At 37.3% G+C, this 24,978-nt stretch overlaps 1 protein-coding gene across 13 annotated transcripts in view; it reads right to left on the reverse strand.

Annotated features, from left to right (window-relative positions):
- MYCBP2 (MYC binding protein 2) overlaps positions 1–24,978 on the reverse strand; it is a 261,314-nt gene that overhangs the window by 19,431 nt on the left and 216,905 nt on the right. For 9 of the 13 annotated variants that reach the window (XR_006338897.1, XM_043892028.1, XM_043892023.1 and 6 more), the window contains 14 exons: positions 21,923–23,566; positions 20,816–20,985; positions 19,464–19,708; positions 18,382–18,549; positions 17,066–17,223; positions 15,856–16,055; positions 14,680–14,829; positions 13,184–13,344; positions 11,999–12,155; positions 11,602–11,826; positions 9,473–9,538; positions 8,128–8,367; positions 7,709–7,807; positions 904–984 (listed from right to left, as the gene is read on the reverse strand). Coding sequence is in view for 12 of the 13 variants with exons in the window: in XM_043892028.1 (XP_043747963.1) it covers positions 904–984; positions 7,709–7,807; positions 8,128–8,367; positions 9,473–9,538; positions 11,602–11,826; positions 11,999–12,155; positions 13,184–13,344; positions 14,680–14,829; positions 15,856–16,055; positions 17,066–17,223; positions 18,382–18,549; positions 19,464–19,708; positions 20,816–20,985; positions 21,923–23,566 (3,764 nt within the window). In the remaining variant the exon portion in view is untranslated. The remainder of the gene's footprint in view (positions 1–903; positions 985–7,708; positions 7,808–8,127; positions 8,368–9,472; positions 9,539–11,601; positions 11,827–11,998; positions 12,156–13,183; positions 13,345–14,679; positions 14,830–15,855; positions 16,056–17,065; positions 17,224–18,381; positions 18,550–19,463; positions 19,709–20,815; positions 20,986–21,922; positions 23,567–24,978) is intronic. The other 4 variants (XM_043892025.1, XM_043892019.1, XM_043892026.1 and 1 more) reach the window with 3 other exon arrangements.

Consider the following 24,978-nt stretch of genomic DNA (forward strand, 5'->3'; position numbering starts at 1 on the left):
TACCATTCTCTTAACACATCTTAAAAACAATTAAGGAAAACAACAATTAAAAACCTGAGTATTTAAATCAATTAGTACAGAAATGAATGCTCTACTGGTTACCAATTCCCCTGCCTGTGGTTTAAGACATGAAATGAAAACAAATCACCATATTTAATCACTTCTAAGGCATCTTTTCCCCCACATTTCTATTCATAATGTGATTTGTAATTGATATAATCCATAATTTAATTGGCAGCAATTTTCGTTTTTTTTAGTGACAGAAAATAACAGCACATTTTACAACTGGTAGCGTCTACAATTCAATAAAATGCTGTTAAAAAGATAAAGCACAAATAAATTTATGTGATTTATTTAAAAAAGACTTAAGGTGTTGAAAGTTAAAATAGTGGGCCAATTTACAACCTAATTCAAAAGTCAGTATTTTATTTGACTTCGAAAGGGCTAATTTTATGTTACTTAGGTATTCTCAAAGTGAAACCCCATTACATGAATGATCTAGTGCTACTATACCATCTCGTGATAATTAGAAATATCTAACACTGGTTTAGTTAATATTATAACTGCTCAGCAGAATAATTAAAACCAAAAACAAAGGGGAAAGGAACACAGGAAACACAAATGAAATCTGATATAACTGGGTATTTGACACCAAAATGAAACAATCTACCTGAAAATGAGAAAAACAAAGAGCAGCAAGGTAAGAAAGTTAACATTCATAACAAAGTCATTAAAGTGATGCAGGTATGCTAACATACTCCTTCCTCTCTAGAAAAAGGTAGACACATTCTGCAGGACCTATAAAAGAGTCAGCATAAAAAAGGCTCCATAAATTTTGGAAAATGCTTTACACCCTAAAAACAAACAAAACTGATGAAGACAATGAAATGACTATTGACCAACCTGTTTTTGTAGGTTAGTCAGTTTACTTCTGCTGAAGATGATTCCAACCATATGTTCTTTCAGGTCAGCATCTGATGTTGCCTTTAGATACAAAAAGGGGAAAAAAGGAGGCAGGCTCTTTTAATAAAATTCATATATTTGACATTTTGAAATGTCTTGATAAGTAATTACGCAGGTATCTTTACAAGGTGAATTCATTTTAAATTGAGATCTATAACACTAAGATGAAGGATAAAAAGTTTGAGTAAATCACTAGTGGCTAAAGTGACCATAAAAAGGACAAAATTTCTGACTTTAAGAAATCCAGAGAAATATACTTCATGGATTTTTTCTTTAATTTGGTCAGTTTGTGCCATTTTGATTGAATCTATTTCTAAACTGTGAACACTATTAGTTCATATCCCATATTTGGTTATTAGAAGAGCAACTCAGGAAAATGACATTTGGTTAAAAATGAAGTGTCCTAACAACACTCTCTGATAATGGTGGTCTTAAGTTACTCCAACACTGACAGTAAACAAAGAAACCTATCACAAGAAGAAATATGAAGGCTGAAGTTTTATAGTGCCTATCATGTGTATGACACTCTTTTAAGTGATAGATAAATACACAAACATATATACATATACACATACACACGACCTTATTTAATCTTCAGAAAAACCCCATAAGGGGTATGATGTTCTACCTGCTTTATAGGTAAGAAAACTGAGGCAAATCATCCTTGTATTAGAATTAAAAATGACTCAAGTTTCACTTTTCTTAGGATAGAGACAGCCACAAGAGAATGTTGCTTCCACCTTAACAATGAGAAAAGCTGGTAATCTACAGAACTGTAATTTTTGGGTGCCCACCAAAGAGCTGACATGGGCAACCAGGTGAACTAAAATCTAAATTGACAAATCCATATTGTTGGACACTTCAAATTCTTTCTGTACCTGATACAAGTAAATGAGCAAACAGTGAACCTTACCTATCAGCAAGGTTCTTATAGATCTGAACAAAACTATCAACCAACTGAATTAATCACATTTATACAACTCTCCAAAAAACAACAGCAGAGTTCACATTCATTTAAGTGCACATGGACATTCACTAAACTATACCATCACTACGAGCCAGAATTCAGGTCTTAATAGTTTCAAAAGTGATGAAATTATACAAACTATATTTATGTATTTTACCACAAAGGAATTAAAGTAGAAATTAACAATACAAGGCTATCAGGAAAACTCCCAATATTCAGAAATTAAATGAGACACTTGCAAATTACCCAGAAGTCAAGAAGAAATCAAAATAAAAGTCAGAAAATATTTTGAATCGAATGAAATGGGAAAAAACAACACTCAAATCTGTGACACTCAAGCAGTGCTAAGAGGAAAATCACAGCATTACTTATGAGAAAAGAAAGATCTCAACTCATCATATTAGGACTTTAAGAAGTCAGAAAAAGAACACATTAAATCCAAAGCAAACAGCTGGAAAGATTTAATAAAAGAAGATACATAACAATAGAGTCTAAGGATAAGAGTATATTATGAACAACTTATGCCAATAAATCCAGCAACTCAGACGAAATGGGCAAACTACCTGAAAGCGAGAACTACCAAAGCTCACTCAAAAAGAACGGATAACTGCAGCTTCCTTGCATCTACTAAGGAGAGTAAGTTTGTAGAATAAATTTGTGTGTGTGTGCTACGTATAGCCAGAATACACATTAACAAATGAGTTCCTTTTAGACAGGAAGATCTTTTAACTTCTTTCATAATTTATCTTGCTTTTTCCTTTTTAAAAGCAGCTATATTGACATATAGTTCACACACCATATTATTCATTCATTTAAAGTATACAGTTCAATGGTTTATATACATGCACAGATAAGTGCAGCCATCACCACAGCCAATTTTAGAGCATTTTTACCACCCCAAAAAGAAACACTGTGCCATTCAGTTATCACTCCTCTAGCTCATCTTCTTCAAACAAAAATAAAGTATATTTCAGGAAATACTGCATATCCATTAATATACACAGCAATATGTGGGCTATTTTACTGAATAAAAGAAAATGAAAAGAGAGAACTATATAAGAAATCCATTCTGATAAAAATTCTCAGCAAACGAGGAACATCCTCAAATTGACTAAGCGCAGTTACAAAAAATCTATGGTGAAAGACTGAATAATTTCCTTCCCCAATCTAGAAAACGCAAACATATCTGATCTCACTACTTTTATTCAACATGGTAACTGAAGGAATTAGCCAGTGGAATAACACAAGATTGGAAAGAAGTAAAACTGGTTTTCTTTGAAGACCACATGATTATCTATGAAGAAAATTCCAAGGTTACTACAAAAGAGCTTCTCAAACTATTAAGTAAATTTAAGAAGACCATGAAAAAAGTGAAAGTGAAAGTCACTGAGTTGTGTCTGACTCTTTTGAGACTACATGGACTATAGAGTTCATGTAATTCTCCAGGCCAGAATATTGGAGTGGGTAGCCGTTCCCTTCTCCAGGGGATCTTCCTCTCTGGGGATCGAAGCTAGGTCTCCCACATTCCAAGCAGATTCTTAACCAGCTGAGCCACCATCGAAGCCCAAGAATACTGAAATGGGTAGCCTATCCCTTCTCCAGTGGATCTTTCCAACTCAGGAATTGAACCAGGGTTTCCTGCATTGCAGGCAGATTCTTAACCAACCGAGCTATAGGTGTCCCTTAAGAAGACCACGTGCTGTGCTGCGCTTAGTTGCTCAGCTGTGTCCGACTCTTGCGACCCAAGAGACTGTAGCCTGTCAGGCTCCTCTGTCCATGGGATTCCCCAGGCAAGAATACTGGAGTGGGTTGCCATTCCCTTCTCCATAAGAAGACCATAGGATATAAGTTTAACGCACAAAAGTCAATTGTATTTTTATGTACTAGAAATGAATAACTGGAAAGTGAAATAAAAATATTTACAATAGCAAAAAACCCATGAAATGCTTAGGGATCAATTTAATAAAGTGTTTATAAGACACGTACACAGAGCTGAACTATAAGATCTAAGTAAATGGGCAGAACTAAAGAAATAAAATATTCATGGATTTACTGTTGTTGTTTAGTTGCTAAATCCTCACCCCTGTGCGACCCCATGGACTGTAACCTGCCTGGCTTCTCTGTCCATGGGATTTCCAGACTCAATATTAAGATGGCAATTCTCCCCAAACTGACTTAGCACTTTGGTACAATTCCAATCAATATTTCAGTAGGTTTTTTAAAAAAATTTTATGTTTTTTGTGGAGGAGGAAGAAATTGATAATCTGCTTTTAAGCTTTATATGGAAATGGAAAGAATCTGGGATAGCCGAAACAACTTTGAAAAAGAACTTGGTTGGAATCTCTATAAAGCTACAATAATCAAGACAGCCTGATATTGGTGTAAAAATATACATATAGATTAATGAAACAGAACAGAGCCCAGAAACAGACCTATACATTTCTGGTGGACTGATTATTGATAAAGGATAGTCTTTTCAACAAATGGCAGTAGAAGAATCAAACATCTTCATATCAAGAAAAAGAACCTCTACTCTTAATTTACACTATACAGAAAAACTTGAAATGTATATAGTTCCAAATAAAAGAACTAAAGTTCTAATGTTTCTAGAAGAAAACAGGAGAAAACCTTTGTGACCTTAGTTAGGTAAGACACAAATCATGAGTCATTTAAAAAAAAAAGATAAATGGAACTTTATCAAAATTAGAAACTTTTCTCTGAAAAATAAGTCACAGACTAGGAGGAAATATTTGAAAATGCATTGTTACCAAACATGTATTTGGTAGAAGACATATATATATGTGTCTATATATATATGTCAGGATATATATATATCTCCTGAATATATGAAGAAATCTTCCAACCCAATAATAACACAAACAGCTCAATATAAAAAAATATGGGCAAAAAATCTGAACATACATTTTGGTAAATATAGCACAGAGACGGCAAATAAATAGATGAAAATGTGCTCAATATTATTAGTCACTGGTGAAATCCATGTTACAATCACAACAAGGGGCTTCCCGGATGGCTCAATGGTAAAGAATCTGCCTGCTAATATAGGAGACACGGGTTAGATCCCCGGTCTGAGAGGATCCCACACGCTAAAGAGCAACTAAGTCCATGCACCACACCTGCTGAGCCCACATGCTTGAGCATTCGTGCCGCCAGCAGGAGAAGCCACTGCAATGAGAAGCATGTGCACCTAATCTCTAGGGCAGCCCCCTGTTTGCTACAACTACAGAAAAGCCCAGACAGCAACAAAGATCCAGCACAGCCAAAAGCAAATAAATGAATAATAAAAATTAAAGAAAAAAAAAAACACAAGATACAAGTATATACCTATAAGAGTGTATAAAATTAAAAAGAGTGATAGTATCAGGTATTGTCAAGGAGATGTGGAGCAACCGGAAATACTTTGTTGGTGAAAATGTAAAATGACTTAATCACTTTGGAAAGAGTTTGCAGTTTCCTAGAAAGTTAAACATATACTTCTTATATAGCAATCCTACTCACAGGTATTTACCTAAGAAAAATGAAAACATGTCCATACAAAGATCTGTATGCTAATGTTGATAGCAGTTTTATTAATAATAGCTAAATAGAGGAAATAACCCAAACATCTATCAGAAATTTGTGAAAGGATAAATAAACTATGGTAAACTCATACAATGGAATACTCCTCAGCAACCAAAAGAACAAACAACTGATACATGTTCTTATACTACCTATAAAACATCAGACAAAAAGGCTACTTTCTATACTGTTCCATTAAATAAAACCTGGGAAAGAGCAATACTATAAAAAGTGAAGTCGCTTGGTCGTGTCCAACTCTTTGGGACTCCATGGACTGTAGCATGCCAGGCTCCTCCATCCATGGGAATTTCCAGGCAAGAGTACTGGAGTGGGTTGCCATTTCCTTCTCCAGGGGATCTTCCCAACCCAGGGATCGAACCAGGGTCTCCTGCATTGCAGGTGGATTCTTTACCATCTGAGCCACCAGGGAATGGCCATCCTATAGCGAAGGAAATAGGCAGAAAATAGGTCAGCGGTTGCCACAGGGGAGGAATGAGATGAGAGGGCTGAATGCAGTGGAATGACAGGGAAATTTTGGGAGGGATGTGTTTTAAAAATTGCTTGTGATGGTTTCACCACTGTACACATTGGTCAAAACTCAAAACAAATAATTTTTAAAGGATGATCTTATATGTAAGTTTTACTTCAAAAATCTGACTTAAAAAATGGTTCCCTTAAAAATTACATTATCTCACTGGTATCCAACCACTAGCAAACCTTTCCCACTCATCCCCAATGCCTCAGCATACACTCTCCTCCTGTTTGGCCAGCCTCTTTAATGCTCCCATCCTCTCATCCTTTTAATCTAGCTTTCATCCATTCTCTTTCAGGTCTAACTCAAAGCCTAATATCCCCCAAGAAACCTTCTCTGTCCACTCCAGGGACAATAACCTCAACGTACTCTGAAATTCTATGACATGTGCAATTTTCCACATATTTTATACAGTGATTATATACTATAGAGTGTCCCTGATGATCTGCTTTGGGAGGGAGGGGACAGACTGTTCATGTTTAAGAACACAAGGCAAGTTTTTTGAGGGCTTGATACCAGTTCTCAAGGTTGTTCAGCAAACAATTGCCATTTGCTAAAATTCAGTTGATTTAATGAGTTCTCAGTCTTGTAATTGTCAAAATGTTACCTCCAAAAGATGCTGAAAAATAATTACCAGAGTTTGTGAAATCCTTTTTTTTTTTTTTAATAAACAAATTCCTGATAGAAAAATGTGGATGATTTAGTTGCCTCTGTATTGGAAGGCACAGAGTTAGCTTAGGTAAGTCCTTGAAAATATCTTTCAAAGAACTGTCAAGATGAGTATTTATAGCATCTCATCTATTAATAAACACACAAGAATATGAAGACTAGTCATGGTTGACTTCTCTTTTTGAAAATGGATGAAGTTCTCTTCTTAGATACAGTGCTTTAGTTTAGACCAAATAAGTCAGGCAAATGCACTTTAGAAGAAATTTCAAGAACAATATAAAGGACAGGTTATTCCAATAAAAATTCCCTGCACACATGTGGGCTTATGCCATGGTGGATATAAAGACAAACCAGACATGTACCTGGTCTTTAGGAAGCTTTGATTAAGTAGAAGATAAAAACCATGTCTATATCTTGGACATGGACTTGGGCAAACTTTGGGAGATGAGGAGGGACAGAGGCCTGGAGTGCTGTAGTCCATGGGGTTGCAAAGAGTCGGACGCGACTGGGCAACTGAACAACAATAAGCCATGTATACAAATAAACCCAACAAGAGAGAAATCAAGAAGAGACACAGAAATTACTATGAAGTTTAGCAGAGGAAATACTTCTTTGTGTCTTCACCATGAACCTTCTTTAAGGCTCATGGAGAAGACAGAATTTTTGAGCTGAACTGTGAAGGACAGAGAAGATGGAGGAAAGTACACAGCACAGTCAACAATGAATCTGATTTTACAAATGCCAAATTTAAACAAAGCAGCCCAAGGTTGAGAGCAAATTTTGTTGTTACTTAAAACACTAGCTAGATCATACATGAGCAAAAAGCGAGTTATCTTCTGACAGTTCCTTCATCTTCTTTCTAATTAAAGTAGAAAATATTAACTACACAGAAACTAGTATCACATATACATTAAAATACATAGCAATACATGGATTATTCCACTGAACAAAAGAAAATGGAAGAGAGAAATAAATATTTTTAGAATATAAATAAATACATTGTATACTTTTTCCTCTCCTTCAGGCGATGACAACAGTGCTTTTTCCTCTTGTTCTGGTGTGGGTTCTGCATCTCCAGAGATGAGCTTTCCAAATACCTGGTGAGGAAGACAGGGAGGTGAGAGCAAGCTAATGGCAGGAATCACCACTGTGAAGGCCTGGAGGACGCAACAGCTGATTCTGCAGGTTTTATGATATTCCCATGCTATTTTACTGCATACCTCTACTTTTCAGAAATATGAATGCAAAATGAAATATAAGAATTTGGGCTCTGAGAAGGAAAAAACGGGCCAAACTTATAGCTAACAATCTCTAACAAACTGAACAAACTACTTTGTTAAGCTCTTGATATTATTATTTAAGTAGTACATTATATCATTTTATCCTGTGCGAGACTATGTGTAGTAAGGACACTCACTTGAGATGTAATAAGTCTGAACACTCGCAGAGTCTCAGCTTCACAGTTCCTTTGCTGGGCCACACTGGCTGAGATCTGGCCAGCAATTTTTGTGCTTTCGCCATCCTTCCAGCCCAAGACCTTAACCTGTCGAACTCTCAGTGTATTTTCTGGGCCCTTTAATTCAATTTTGATGATGTGATTATCCCCTCCTGGAAGTTCACTTGTTACCCAACCAATGTGCCTGGAATCCAGATCAACCTAGGGGAGCAGAAAAGGGATAGAAACCTGATACAAGTGGATTACTATTTTATCACTGTCCTAGACTTAATGACAGTAGTTATTATGTCCTAGTGTTAATAACAGTAAGCTCAAATAACAAATAATTGTACACACAGAAAAGTGTATTAGATTATTTCACACTGATTATCTTATTTAAATCTTGTAAAGATAAGCAATACTATAATAGCTACAGATGAAGAAAGTTAGGTTAACACAGATGGCAGGAGTCCGGTAAGTGGTGGAGTTGAGAATTAAAATACAGGTCTGCTTATATTATATGTACTATATGGCTTCTGAGCACAAGTTACATAAGCGAAATCACTGGAAACAATTTTCATGACTATCTATACTGCCTGTAAGTAGAGATGCTCACATGATCAGCAATGAAATCCTGTTTTGTGCACCTTTACATGAAAGCACATTTATAGCAAGGATTTTAGCTGTGCAGTTACTTAGTATGTTTTACTTTCGAAGAAATATTATATAATATGTAAATTCACATCTGTGATAATTTACTTCAGTATATTTCACTGAAAATCTAACTCTTCTCAAGGATTAAATTTCAATGCACTGTACAATGGTTTTTGACACTATTCACTCACAAGGGAGTGAGTTTATACAGCATCTGTCACAAGCCCAAACAAGACGTGTTTCTAGAGTAGGTCTGTACACTGACTTTTAATCTGGATATATTGCAGTGTTGTAAACTGAAAGATTTTCAAAGTACAGAACAATAATCTATATTTTAATCTGAAGTGTGGCTGAATTACAGTGGCATTTGTGAATCGGATCTATGATGAATTCTAAAGCACCCTGACTCTCTGCAGGGGAGCAGAAGTCAGGGTGGAGGGCATAGTATACTTACTCATGACTACAGAACATTTAGGAAAATAATGGGTAAGATGTTTAGAACAGAGATGGTTATAACTATTTCCATACATGGACTATTTGCCAATTTAGTGTTTTGAAAAGAGATGGTTTCCTATAATACCGTGGCATGCCAAAATTAGAACTCAACAGTGGAGACTGAGAAGAAGAAATTTCTACCAAGGCAGTAAAAACATTTAATGACAGTTTTAATTACCTGCTTTATTCTGCACAAATCTTCTACTGCTTTGCCAGTTAAGAAGGTCATTGAGGTGACTTTATTCTAAAATAAACAATTCAAAATAGTTATTATGCCATGTTCCTGGCTCTAGAATGGACAGTGATTTCTTACAGCCTATCAATATCATATCAACTCTTCTGCTTGTCTTTTATAGTCCTTCCTAACTGACCTCATTCCATCTGTCCAACCACAGTTCCTACAAATCCTGTCTTTTTCTTATTCTCACAAACTCCATCTTGAATCACACATTTCAGTCCTTCTCTATGGGCTCTGAGAGAGGAGGCTGGCATCCCCTCCCTCTTTTCATCCAAAGTCTAATCATTTAAATTCTATCTCTATCATGAAGTCTTTCAACAATTCGCCTTGCTACTTATGTCCCATTCTATTACATGATTCTCATTGCTTCTGGTGTAAAAGGGAGGAAGGAAGGTAGCTTAAGCAACAAATACTTGTGAGTATCACGATGCCCCCAGATAGCCATAGGGACTTGAGGGAGGATTCATGAGGGTGATGAGTTCTACCCCTTTGAGATCTTCGCCAAATTAGGGAAGGACCATTTAACATATAAAGTAAAGTATCAAAAGCAATTTAATACCTTTAAGTACTGGAAAGAATCATACTGGTACTAGAGTCAGAGACCTTAAGATTGAGTAAGTTTTATGCCAAGTACATCAAGAAATAGATGGACATATGTATTCCTTGGAGAGTTGTATACTTTTAAGTGTTATAGGCTGATGCAATTCAAATTAACAAATGCTGTGTTTAAGGTAGTGTGATGGGAAGGCTAGGGGACACACAGTACACTATGCAAGTCTTAATAATGCATATAAATCAGAGGAGGTTTCCTAAAAGAAAAGCTGATGTCAGTATATCTGTTAAAATGAATATTACCATGATAATCTCTCCTAAAAGACAAAATGTTAAATTGATTGCAACCACTGTTTTGATGGAAAATATATTCTAGCTTAAAACATGAATCAAAGATAACACTGTACTGAGCAGTGAGTTCCTGCCCGAAAAGTGTTCTGCTTTATTACACTTGACTTTCAAGTAAGACAAAGTAGTTGTTCTGATTGAACTCTTGGGTCTCAAGAGGTGATAAGCTAGCGATATAGTGATATATTAGCTAAGCCTTTTTCTTATTCAATCTGTGCTGATGGACAGCAGCTGGGGTGACTGCAGACAGCAAGGAGTGCTCTGACTGTAGACTGAACTTCTGTGGTTAACATTCTCCACTCAGGTCATCTGAGACCCAAACCCACCACTTTGGCTCTCCCTGGGAAAGGAAATATACAAGTGGGATAGGAGCAGCTTGGCAATGGCCCAAGGGGACTTAATACTGTATCCGCAGGCCACTTCCTTTCTGAGGGAAAAAATTCTAAGCATTCTTTCTCAAGAATGGGGTAGAAGCATGGGAATCTGGCAGTTGGTGTTACATTCTTCTTGGCCCTTAATACTCAAGCAAATAGGATGCTTTTTCTTCTTCAGTGTTTTTTGTTAAAGAGTGCTCAATTCAGTTGAAACATGTAGACAGGCTAGAGCTACGGAGAATATATAGTATGATCATATAGGTTAATCCAGGAACTCTCCCGAACTCCCCTGAGACAGTGGGGGTGAGGATTAAAAACTGAAGGCTAATTACACTATAGGTCAAACTGCATTAAGTGCCGCTAGAGTAAGGTAAAAAAGAACCCAGAGGAGAGAAAGAGTAACTTTTATAGAAGAGGTACTGGGGGAGAATTTGTCTGCTGGTTCTTAGACTTGGGAAGAATCTGAATGGCAGAGTTTAAGAGAAGAACTTCCAGGCCAAGGAAATAGCTTGAACAAGGGCATGGAAGTAAAAAATCATGGAGTAGATATTTCTTTTACTTAGCTATAGATTTCATATATTTATAATCAGATCGTTAAAATGGGTATTCCACAGTGGTGCCCCAAGTCATATTAATCTGTTTTTAGACTTAAGAGTTATCTTGAAAATATAAATAGGTTGTTTGGTTGGTGAAGTTCCAGATGAAAGCCTTTTTGCTAAAACTCAGAAATGAGACTGTATGATTAATAAAGGTCTGAAAAGAACTAACAAACCACAGTTAAGTTTCCTTTCTTACCCCAAGATCTCGGGAATTGTCCACATGAACAGATACATAGCGGGCATTGATGCCTTTTACACAGTTGATGGTGATGTTCTTAGTTTTGTTTTTATCCTCATCTCCTGACTCCCAAAAGGTTTCTGTGGAACCATCTGTCAAACTGCCAATCATGGCAGGTCGGCTTGAAGTTTTTATGTCAACAATGCTGGTTAAGTCCTTTAAGCACATAACTATGCACAATTCCTACCAGAAACAAATACACATAATTGTAACACTCAAATGGAAATCTTCCACAATAATAAAATAGGCATGAGATAGAAATAAAAGTATCATATTGTTTAGGAGTAACTTTCAGTTTCTCCTTCAATACATTGTTGAGTATTAACAGGAAAATAATAACTGTTAGATGACTGACCTGACTCATAGCTTCAAAGCCAGACTGTATGCTGATGCTAAAACTCTCTTCACTGTCTCCATCATCTGATTTTGACAAAATATTGTTAATGTGATGAAAGACATTGCTCTGATGGAGGAACTGGTGATCAGATTGCTTGAATTTCAGACTCCAGCACCTAAAATGGCGTAAGTAATATATTAAATAATTCTTTTTCAGGAAACTCTAAGGAATTCTTTGAAAAAAAAAAAAGCACTCTGCAGCTAATCTTAATGTTGTAGGTAAAATAATTGTTATTTTATTTTATTTTATTTTGTTATTAGAAATTTTAAAAATTCAAGAAACAAAATGATTTCTATTGGCATTTTTTGGGAGAAATATACACCATTTCTGTTGAACAATGTAAATTCTAAGGAAAGTTCATCCATTTTAAATATAGCTATACATCAAGATCAAAGCTTAAAAGCAAAAAAGGTAATAAATCAGTTCTGTAGACAAGTCTTATCCCAACTATAACAGCCTCTCAAAATTTATTAGTCCTATAATTCTACACTAATTCATCAAAGTATAACATACTTTGTACTTCAAAAATCCTGCACTACAGAATCTCTCCTCTGCTGGTCTCATCATTAGGAATGTGGGTAGCCAAAATCACTCTGTCAACTTATTTCTTATAAAAATCAATGGAGGATTTACTTATATGTGTAGTCCAGTACGAGGCTCTAGTGATAAAGTTCACAGTGTAAAAGTAACAGTGAGGACTTAAAAGGAGGAGATACTCTTCATTGCAGTTTTAGGATTGGCTGCATTTCTCTTGATATTCTTTTCAATTCAAAACCCTACTTTGAATTCTGTTTTTGAGATTTCGTTGCCCTCTCCATTTTTGCAACATTAAGTTTCTACTCTTGGGGAGCACTGAGACATGTGGTTTGGGGTAGAAGAGAAAGGAAAGTGAGGAAGATGGTTTCAGACTGTGACAATTTAGAGGACTCAGAAGTATACTATCCACAATTGATAGAGGGGCCACCAGGCATGAGCTGAGGCGAAGGGCAATTCTAAATTACAACCATGAGGGAGGCACCATTCATATAACACAGGATTCTTTCTACCTTAAGTACGTAAAGAGCTCTTTCAAGCATTTCATGCTTTGACTGCTTCAGAAAACTCCTTTTCCCGGGTACTTGGGACACTTGGAAATAAGATTACCTCAGGGCCATCTGCTGTAATGAACTGCCACTGGGGAGAGACATCATAAGATCGGAGATGGTCTGAAGTAGGCGGTGAAACGTGTGTGGTAAAGGATGAGCGGCTTCCCCGGCAATCACTATATCTGAGAGCGGATGCTCACACACCCTTGTATCTTTCTCCTAAGACAGAAATGGCAAGCAAGTTCATCAGTTTGGGAGCTGGAAGGAATTTTTCCCACAAAAGAAAATGTGTATTTAACGATACTGATGTAGTAGAAATGTAAACAACAAAACCAAACCATACCGCAAACATCCAGTAAGATTAACTAATTATGCTTACATTTTTAAAGGAAAAAGTGATAAGGTCACCTATAAATAAAATCACCAAACCAAATAAATGCCACATATGAGGATCAATTCCAGTGTACTCACTAATCTACTAGCAGAAATGAGCCTTTCCCTTCAGCTGAGCACCACCCAAACTGCTGGCCCACAAAGTTGGGAGCCAGTAAGCAACTGTTTCCATTGAGTAGGTTTTGGGGTATCTGTCACACAGGAACAGATAGCTCTTATGAGTGTGTGATAACTTCACATTGTAATTGTGGATTGTTTTCAATTTTTCCTTGCAACGCTACTGATTTCATTTGATATCTTTAAGGTTATTTTATTAACTACATGCATACATTGAAGACACAGAATTACTCTTTTATCATTTTGTAGAGAGCCTCCTTATCCCCAGTGATAATTATGTCTTGAAGTCTATTTTATCTGATGTTAAAATAGCTGCAGCAACCTAATTTTGATTGGTATTTATCCAGTATATCTTTTTCTACTTTTAACCTTTTACTTTTAATCTTCCTCTGCCCTTCTGTTTTAAAAGATGCGATGCTTATAAACAGTACTGAGCTTTTGTTTGTTTTTTTATATATTCTGACAGCTTTTCAAATTGAGGATTTAGTCTTCTACCTTTTTTTTTTAGTCTTCTACTTTTTTACTGTAGAAATATAAATGAGATCCATAAATCACAGCTCCAGAGGTATAAATGTGGCTGGAACCCAGGCTTCCAGGGTCCACATTCAACGCTTTTCCATGATACAGGCTGCCTCCTATAAAATTAAAGTCCCTTCTAGCCAAACTTTTTGAATTTCATATCCAGGTACAATCTCATTTTCATTCTCTGTGCGTTACAGTAATGCTGTGAAGTAGATGGCTCTTCTCTGTAATAATGTTGCCTTCTTCATCTTATATTGCACGGTACAGTATGTATCTTCCAACTGACTGCTTTGTGTGTGACAGTGATAGCTAGTGAGAAATCAGAATTGATTGACAGTGTTTCTGGAGACAGAAAACTTTCACTCAGCATAGTTAGTATGTTGCTCATAGCTCTGAATTGGTATTCTTGCCTTTAGGTTATATAATCTGTGAATGACCTCATGTAAATTATGGTATTACCTGAAGAGAGTTTGGCTCTTCTATAAAAATATGGACAAATAAAAAACCAAGACTCTCGCTCACTTGTTCTGCATTTTCTTTGTTTGTTTTATTTTCCTCATCCTCTTCTTCCTCTGGTTCCACTGGAGCAGGAGTCAGAGATGCCACGAAATGCCACAGAATATCATGGAGAGAAGTGGTCTGGATGACGTTACACAGAAGCCAGTTGAAAGCCTGCACGAAAGAGAAAGTGAAACTCGCTCAGTTGTGTCCGACTCTTTGTGACCCCATGGACTATACAGTCCATGGAATTCTCCAGGCCAGAATATTGGAATGGGTAGCCTTTCCCTTCTCCAGGGGATCTTCCCAACCCAGGGATTGAACCCAGGACTCCTGCATCACAGGTGGATTTTTTACCAGCTGAGCCACAAGGGAAGCCTGAAAGCCTGCATAAACAATGTTAAATAAGTCCAAGTTAAAGAGAACCTTCTGGGACTCAAGTATTTTAAGAGAAGACTCTAGGAAGACTGATTATCATTTCACTGAAAGTACACTGAACTTACACTGTCAATATTTCTGGCCCTAATTAAAAAATTAACAGTAGGGAATATAATACGTATGAAATGCAATTCCAAAATACTTTTCCAAACCACTTTTCATTTCAAAAATTTGTCTGAACATTAATTTACCCAAGCATATTTTTTCCAACTTGCATTTAGGATCAACATGCATTTAGAATGTTTCTTAAGTTCTACACAAGCTGCTATTTACTTAAATATAGATTCATGTCGTTCCCACTGATGAATGGCAGGTTACTTCCTACTCATAGTAAAGAAAAAAGATTTGTTATATATACAAGTCTATGATATACAGTGATCCATTTTCAGAGAACAGAGACCCAGATAAATTATCATTGTTAAATTTATAATTCAAAAGCCCTACTTCTGATCCCTTTTGCATGATTACTCTAACTGAAATGAACTGTGATTATAAAAAGCTTTTTAAAGAAGATATTATCAGGATTCAGACAATAAAGCAATGTAGAAATGAAGTCTTTCAGAGTGCTTAACTATGAAACTCAAATTCATTTATATTCTTAAACCTAGGAGTTTAATTTTGTTGCAAATACAGTATTTCCTATTCACTGAGGTCTCTTAATTTGTCACAATTTCTGTTCAGTAGAAAACTGACATCATTAAACAGAACCATCATATGAAGCTTATGATGAATGAATCAATAATCCTTTTCATGTATTCTTACCTCCATAGCAAAAACTCGACAAGCAGATTTCCTTAACGCCTGTTTCATTGCTATTTCCAGACCTTCTAGATCATGATGCTGTATGACAAAGGCTAAGACTGGCCACTGGAAGTTCCGTTCTCCTTTGGAGAGGGAGCTGTGGGCTGAGATGAGCCGGGACAGCTCGGGAGACGGATGCCTCAAGAGCGAGGAACCCACTTCTGTTTGAAGGAAAAAGAAAAAGTATCAATTTTCATAGGCAACACATATTAATATATTTAAGGTGATTTCAAAAAACAGTATCCAGCTTATTCACTTAAGTGTCGTTGGGGTTTTTTTTTGTTTTTGCATTTGACACAAATCTTAATGATTTCAATTTTTTACTGAAGCTCAGATTTAAATATCTTACTTAAAGTTATATACCTATTAAGTTGCAAAGGTAAGTTTTGAACCCAGGTCTGGATCTAAAGTTCATACTTTCTACAACACCATACAAAATGTGATTTATTTTATCCCCAAATGGAATCTGTATCTTATCCCCAGCATTTTCTAAAGGACTGCTTTGTAACAAATGGTATTTCAATAAGAGCCTAAAGATACTTGTTGAATATATCCTCAATATATTCCTAGAAGATCTTCAATAAGATACATAATCATCTACTTAAAAATATTAGGTAGATCTTCATTTAGTAAGTAGTTGGCCTGACAAACCATTAACATGTTATCCTTTGCTTCTTGGATTTCTTTCTTCATTCTTGAGACAGAATCAATTAGCCTGAATTTGGGGCTGCTGATACTAATTAGTTCAGATTATCTAAAATTTTTTACTGATTAAGAGCTAGCTGTATCTCCAGTTTTTATTATCTGTTTGAGTGGTAGTACTTACAAGAGTTAACAAGTTTCTATTGAGAGTATCATTGTGAAAGTGTCAAGTCACTGGAACTGAAGCTTAGTGGGAGGGATAATGGTAGCAATATTCAGCTTAGATACCTAACAAGTAATATATTTTAAAGATCAGTTTATTCTTAAATCATAGTGCATGATCTCTGGGTATCTCTTCCAACTAAGATGCAAAATTTAGAAAGGCACATTTATGGCTGTGTCACACAGAAGGAATGTTTACCACGATTTAAAATTAGTCCATTCCTCTGCCTTCAAAAATTAGATTAAAAAAAATCTACAAATAAAATCATTAGGATCACTCAATCTTCTTTTTCATCTTTATACTTACCAGTGTCTCCACTGTTAACTCTTCTCCGAGGAATGGCTTTAACTCGTGCAGGTAAGATGGAGTGCTGTTTATCATATTCAGAAGCAACAACGGAGTAGGATCTTTGGAAGACTGTTCTCTTTGCAAGATCAGTATCAGTTATGGGACTAGTTTCCAAACTGCAGATAGAAGAAGGTGACAGATAACTCAGGAGAAAAAGGGAATGATGTGACACTGTTTTACTTGGTTTATAACAACGTAGTCAAATGTATGAACCATGTGGAAGAATACAAATTCAAAGCCAACTTGACAATCTCTCTTTAAGCCATAATTTGATCTTTCCAAATGTAATCACATTTTGACTGATTTCAGAACTGCATTTTAAAGCTTTTGCTTCTCTTAAATCTACTTGGCATTTTAAATGAAAAAGAAGAAAAGGAATCAAATATTCTAAGCTTCTCTCAGAAGCAAAAGCACTGTGGTGGAAGACAGGTGTCATGATATTCAGGAAAAACAGGCAGATATATTCATAATAGCACTGAATAGGGAGAACGTAGATATATACATGAGGAAACCTAATATGAGCCAAAGTGAAACGATGCAATTTTCGTCTGGTTCTGAGTGTTCTATGAGGTTTCTCGTTCCCTGGAGGTGCTACCCAAAGCTCCATCTGGCACACGGCCATACCACAGTGTATGAGAGGTGATAAACTGGTTTCCAGCCTCAGTTACACTATACTTAAAGCTATTTGAGAACTCAGTGGTTTTCAGGAGGGCTGTAGGAAACTAACTTCTTTTTTTTTTTTTCTTTTTAAACTATACAACATTAAAAAAACAGTTACAAAAGTATTAAGGTGGTTATGTAATTTCTTTTATTGGGGCATTTTAAAGAAAAAGATAAATACATTTCTTTACTTTCTAAGACAGATTTACAAAATATTCTGTTTGTTTCTTTTCCATTAGTCAAGCCTGGTTTCAAATCCTATGGCCCTCAGTAAAGCTTATATATTTTCTAGTAACTGGCTAACTCTGGCCATGTTGTGTCCTCACTGCCTAAGTGAGTGTACATTCTTGTTTGAATAGATGATAAATGTTGTATATAACTAGTTGGAGTAAAGGTGATCTTTGCTCTCCAACTGGATCTGCTATCAAGGACCTCACCTGATTCATGAATGCATGCCTTTTCTTACTGCTCTAACAGTCAGGACAGTTGACACGACTTCCTTCCTGAGATGGAGGGACGCATCAATATGAAAGAACTGCTAGAGCATTCTCTTCTATTTAAAATCTCTCTTCCACCAAACACTGGACTCAACAAAAATACAGTAACTCAAATACCTGGGTGGCATGGACTTCATGTTGCTCTCTGGCTCTTCAAATACGTTGGGACTCGCATCGGGAGTTACTGATATGTACGGGGCGGGCACAGATGTAGAACGCAGGTACCTCATTTCATCCTGGAATAGGTTGTCATCTTGATAGCCCACGAAATTTTCATGATGATGCCTGCATTAAAGCAAACACAGTAACTTAAACTATGATGTAAAACAGACACTTTCCATTTTCATCCTCCTTTGTAAAAGCAAAAATAACTCATACATCTATAATTGAGGAGTGTAAAGTATTAAAATAGCGGCAGATGTAAGGAGGAAGAAATAAAAGGTTGATAATTTTACACATAGGTATTCCAGGTACCAAACATTTTAAATCCAAAATTGAATTTCTTTCCTTTTGAGAACTTCTCCATCTTTCAGTGTTTCAGTGAGTGATCCCACCAGCTATCTGGGGGCCTTAAGCTAAAATATCTTGGTGTCACAGAGGGCTTAGCCCTCGGTCATGACCCGTCCTTCAGGCCTGTGGATGCTAGGTTCCCTTTCACTATTCTCTCTCCTTGTTTCCCCATCATCACTGTCTTGCTTCAGGCTGATGACATTTCTTGCATGGACTACTGGAGTACAGGCAGTGACCTTTATGGTAGGAACACATGTTAGAGTGAAATTTGAAAAATATTAGATATGTATGAAATGTTTCATGGGTTGGGGAGGATATATCTATTCCCCAAAGAGCTGAAAATTGCAAAATTCATAACTAGAGTATGCCATCAATTTTTACATGTTTTACCATTTGATTGTATCCTTTTCAAACTGGAACACAGAGGTGCTAGTCTAAGTACAATAAGCAGGTGACTAAAGCTGAAGGCTTGTTGCACTTGGCATTCCTGGTGATTTTTTCCAGCGTCCCATATGTACTTAGTCTCACATTTTCATTTTTGTTTCCCATTCACTTTATTGAATTATAAGTACAATGACAAAGAAAACAAACTACATAACTCTGCTTCTCAAAATGGAACTGCTGGTTGGTAAGTCGTGCCAGCAGGCAATTTCCAAAGTGATTTGAAAAAAACAGCCAAGTGACATTACCTAGCTAATGTCTGCAGGTAGAGACAAGGCATTTTAACGGGAAGGTCCTCGGAAATGCCCTCTCTCACGCTGGGCAGCTGAGACTGGAAGGGCTTTGCGGGGTGGTAGCACAGGATGCTGGGCTCGGCCGCGCTGCTCAGGGACAGCAGGAAGAGGGCGTTGGCTTTAATCACCTGGTGGGCCTCCATGGTGGGCAAGGCACGCGGGGTCTTCACTTGCATCGGCTTCCTCCTGGACTGCTTGACCTGGAAGGAGAATTTTCAGGGATCTTTTCCTACTTGTATTCAAATGTGATATTTCTTAACCTACATAGTTTTGAGTTGCTAACAAAAATTGTTAAAACTTTTGTAGAACTGCTTTAAAATAATAATAGTGATTACCAAAAACGACATTCACTTCATGTTTCTCAACTGATTGAAACTAATTTATATCAAATACAAACTGTATTTTTTTTTCCTCTTTTGGGGTAAGTTAAAAATCTAACTAGTAAAATCTAAATGTAATTATTTAAATAAAAGAGTAAATAACCTCTGTGTGTGTGTGTGGATGTGTATGTATGTGTGTATTTGGCAAATATTTTTAGTTAGGTGTGTCACTAATGTGAATGAGCCTCACTTTCATAAGTCCTCAATATAACTAGGGATTAAGAAAAAGAGAGAAGAGATAAACAGCAGAAAAAGAGAAGGAAAAAGGAAAAGAGAATTAAGAGAAAGAAAAGGTGAAGAGGGAAAGCTATGTATATGTATATGTAAGCAGGTAACTGAGCAGCACCCAAGTAATAAAAAATCACATCTGTCAACAGGGTGTGTATGCTACACAATAGTCGTTTTGTGTTATTCCAAGACATAATTTGTTTCTGTCATTAAAAACAGCTGACCTGATCAAATTGGTGTATTATTCCTATTATAAAAGCTCATCTTTAACATCAACTATATGGAGTTGTCTGATAACATGATCCTAAAAAGAGATTTTTTCCCCTCACTCTTTGATCTCCCTCCCATCTCCCTCTCCACTCCAACCCTCCAGGTTGTTACAGAGCCCCTGCTGCTTTTTTTTTTTTAATTGAACGATAATCGCTTTGCAGAATTTTGTTGTTTTCTGTCAAATATCAACATGAAGCAGCCACAGGTATATACATGTCCCCTCCCTTTTGAACCTCCCTCCCACCACCCTCCCTGGCCCACCCCTGTATGTTGTTACAGAGCCCCTGTTTGGGTTTCCTGAGCTGGACAGCAAATCCCCACTGGCTATCTGTATTACACATGAGAATGCAAACTTTTATGTTACTGAAAAGAGATTTTAGAAGGTTTATCCTTAGCATTCGCAGTATAGCCAGGACAAAATAAACATACCTTCTCCCGGGCAGCGGCCTGTTTCTCGCGGAGGTACTTCTCCCTGCAGCGATCGCACACCAGGTACCACGTGCTTCCTCCTATGCCACCGTCGCCACAGTTACCAGCCCATCCGCCACAGAAGTGCCCGATGCTATTGTAACCTTGCCCACCAGCATATCGGCCACAGCCTTTGAAGAAAGAATATAAATAGACACTGAACACCTAAGTGTTCTTAGTAGTCTGATCCTTGCTACCTGTGCCTAAATGACAGATTTCCCCTCTTAAAGTAAGCAAAGTACTGAAGCAAATATCTAACTTTTTCATTTTCTCCCCCACTCTCTGCCCCCACAGGCTGTTAGTTATATCAGCAAACTTGCATGCATGACCAGAAAGTAATCAACTAAACTGATGTCTAAAATACTGAAGATATTCTATATAGGCAGATGAAAAGAAACATAAGACATGGGAACATTTATATTTATTTAAGTGTGCCAAAAATTTGGATAAAATAGATATAAAACATTCTGTACAAATGGTAAATTTTATGGATCACATGTTTTACAAAACGTTTCAGTGTAATACGCAGGAAGAAAAAAGCATCTACCCAAATTCATAATAGGTGAATTTTGGAATATTAATCAATTGTTATAGAAATAGTTACATTTACCTAAAATACTGTCTTCTGATGAAACAGTTGATAATCTCTTACACAGGAAGAGGCCCATAGAAATCAATATAATTTAGTTTAATTTGCAGTTTTGAACAGGAAAACAATGTCAAAGAAGACTTAATGTCGAGACCTTTCCTGTGTGTTTGGACATGTTATTTCTACTGTGTGAGACGGCAATCCTTTGGGTAACATGTAAAATATTTTAGAAGTTAACAGTATCTCAGAATGTGATACACTAAAATGAAACAGTACTAAACTACCTTGCCATCGCAGTATTAGAATTTCTTTACCTATTTTCCACAAAACTTTTACTGTATTGATAAAGCACTTTAAAAATTACATTCTAAGAAAACTATAAATTCTGGGCAAAAGTTTCCCTGTACGTTAAGGTAATTCACGGAACAGCTTAAGTCAGAAGCTACTGCATCTTACGTACATCCCGTAACACTGCTTACCTGGGTGAGCCTGCCTCATGTGGTACGTCACGGGGTACGGGTGGGACTCCCCACACAGCTCACAGATGGTGTCTTTCTCTGGTCCTCCTACCGCCAGCTGGGCCATCTCCCCAAACAGATTGCCCCTGGGCCGGACTTCGGTCTTCTCTTTCTTCTTCTTTTCTTTTTTTGCCTTCTTACTCTCTTTCTCACACTCTTTCTTTTTGAGGACGGCACAAGAACCGGGACTTGGGAAGATCATGTTCTGGGACGCTGCTTTGATAGTGGCCAAAGAGATGTCTTCCCAGAAAGCCACCAGGTGCTGCAGCGTCAAGGGCAGCGGCGACTTCGACTTCGTCGCGTGGTGCGTGGACATCTCAAAAGTGGCCTCGGCTTTCCCGTCTTCACATTTTTCATGCAGAGGGGGTTCCTTCAGCATGGACAACACCTTATTTTTGTTGATGCTACCCATTTTAGATATGTCTGGCCCATGAGGTGCAATATTAAACATATTCAGTGCTGATGATATTTCCAACGAGTGTCTGTTTTTTAATTTGGTTTCTTTTTCTTCTGTAGGCTGCTGGCTGTTTAAGCTACTTCTTATAGGAGCGTGTTCTTTGGACAGGTCCGGATTAAATTTTAAGAAAGAAGAACAAGCCATGGCATCATGTACTATGCCTTCGTGCCACAGGAAAGAGGCGAAGACAGCCCGGGCACACTCAGCCACGGAAGGGGACATGGCTTGTTTGGCTGGCTCCAAAGGTTTGGATCCCTCTCCTTTGAAGAGAAAGCTGGATTTTTCCTTCTTGGGCCTGGTGTGCCTGTTAGCACATTTCCGACTTATTTTGGGGGACGCCCTCATTTCCTGTTCCTCTTTCAGCGGTGCTTTCCCTATGCTGAAATGCACTTTATTTGAACCTTCATCCACACTCTTAAATTCACTGCTCTCATCACAGGTGCTGTCTGTTAGGCTGTTGGTTTTTAAAGTACTTGAGGTGCAGACTTCAACCACCTCACTGTGGAGGTTTTCTTGTACCACGTGGGGAGAGGGAGCTCTGTTTTCGGATCCGGGGGAATCTTTAGAATCCTTTGGTACTGGTTTTGGTTTTGGTGATGTTGATCGCCCCCTCAAGGGTTCTGTGAGGGGCATTTTCTTCTTGCGGAGGGTATCTGGATCAAGGGTGTAAGAATCCGATTTGGAACGTTCCCGGGGAGGATCGAGTTTCGTCTTAACAGGAGCAGTGCTTTTCTGAGGTAGATTTTTATCATGCGGTGAGGAGGATCGTGGAGAACTAGCACCGGATGGGCTAGACCTATTGGCTGGGAGCGTCTTTGGCTTGGGAGAGGATGACCGAGAACCTGGGCCTGGGGACTCGGCTCTGAAGCCGGAAGACATCCTCCCGTCAGATTTTAGTGTCTGCAAGGTGTTGTGGTTGGGGGACAATGACCGACTATGAGAATCTGACCGCAACTTTGCAGCATCAGATTTCAACATGAGAGATTCACTAGCCGATAGCCCTTCTGTACCCCTTGGCTTCTTCTGGTCAGCAGTAGTCCGGCTCATACGTCCATCAGGTTTAAGTGTTCTGCTGTGTTTGGAGGACAGTTCTGATTTTCCTGATGTACAGACGGGTCTAGCAGATGTTGAGATAGTTCCTCGGTCACCTGTATGGTCCATTTCATAGTGAAACTTGTTAATATAATTATAACTTACTGATGATTTATCTACTAAACCATGAAATAAAAAATGACTAAAAAAATTTGTGTTGCTTTGCACAGACAAAAATATTTAAAGATTAAAGAAAAAAGGGGAACGGGGAATGATTTCTCAACAAAGTTCAACTACATTTTATAATTCTAATATTCTTATGGTTGGATTAGGATAATTTATTACTAACATATGAATGCTAACAGAACAAGGACAAAAAGAAAAATAATCTCTCTCCCCCAAGCCAAGCACTAGGTGTTCCCACACGGACACCGTTTGTTTTTGGCATCCTGGCCCTCATTCGGGTCTCTCCCTCCTAATGTTTCATGCTTTCTTTAAAGGCACGACAGCAAGGATGTGTTTGCTGTTGGTAAGTGGTATAGCCTTCGAGATTATCTTTCCTCCATAAAATCAAAACTCCTGCCTTTACTGCAAGTGGATATTATTGTTAGGAGGCAAGAAATCTGATTAAAGTGACTCAACAGGCACAAAAAAACCCTGAAAATCCATAAATCTTGCTACAAGTATTCATATTTTTTGAAAAAGGATACTTAGTAAATTGAGAAGAATTTGTTAACTGGTTACATTGCAGTTCGTTCTTTTTCTTAATTAAAGGGAAATGAACAAACTTGGATAAAAGTAGTAAAGTGTTTTGGGGCTTGCTTTCATGTGTGTGTGTTTACAGTCATGCTCTAGTTAATAATCTGTCAAGAGAGTTTTGCCATAGAATCTGCCTCCTCATGGAAGGCTCACAAAGGCTGATATTTTTGTTTGTTACTACCTTTCGCTGGTGTCATGTCAAGAATGGGTCAATATAAGTGTTCGATAAATATTTGTTAAGTGAGTAAATAAACTCCTATTTTCTTAGTTCTTTTCCCTTCTGCTAGTCACAATCTTCAGATTCTCTGAAAATTCATTATGGCTAGCACCACAACAGGGCAGAGGTGACAGCAGCCATTGTTGTGTAACGGTCAGATTTTATAAGACAAAATATTGTATTTGGTAGAATTAGACATCAGCCTAGTCCTTGCCACTAATTCTGAGGAACTAATTCGTTTTTATCACTCTGACACTGGAAATGCCTTCATTATCACATGTATTTCATAAGCTAAACCATACATAATGGTGAATCCAAGCAAATAAGTAGTTAATCTTCTATACTTGGCATCTCTCTGTACAAGATCAATTTGTGAATTTTCCGAAAGGGGCATGCTTTCTAATTAATGATGCACGATTCCTCACAAAGGAAATCTCCACTGTGATTGGCTAAACAATAGACTCTTTCAAATATTAGGAACATCATGTATCACATGCCAGCAAACATTGCTTGTTATATAGAGAGGGTCAGAGGGTGGGCTGCTCTATATCA

This window comes from Cervus elaphus, chromosome 30 (assembly GCF_910594005.1).
Source record: "Cervus elaphus chromosome 30, mCerEla1.1, whole genome shotgun sequence".
Lineage (NCBI taxonomy): Eukaryota > Metazoa > Chordata > Mammalia > Artiodactyla > Cervidae > Cervus > Cervus elaphus.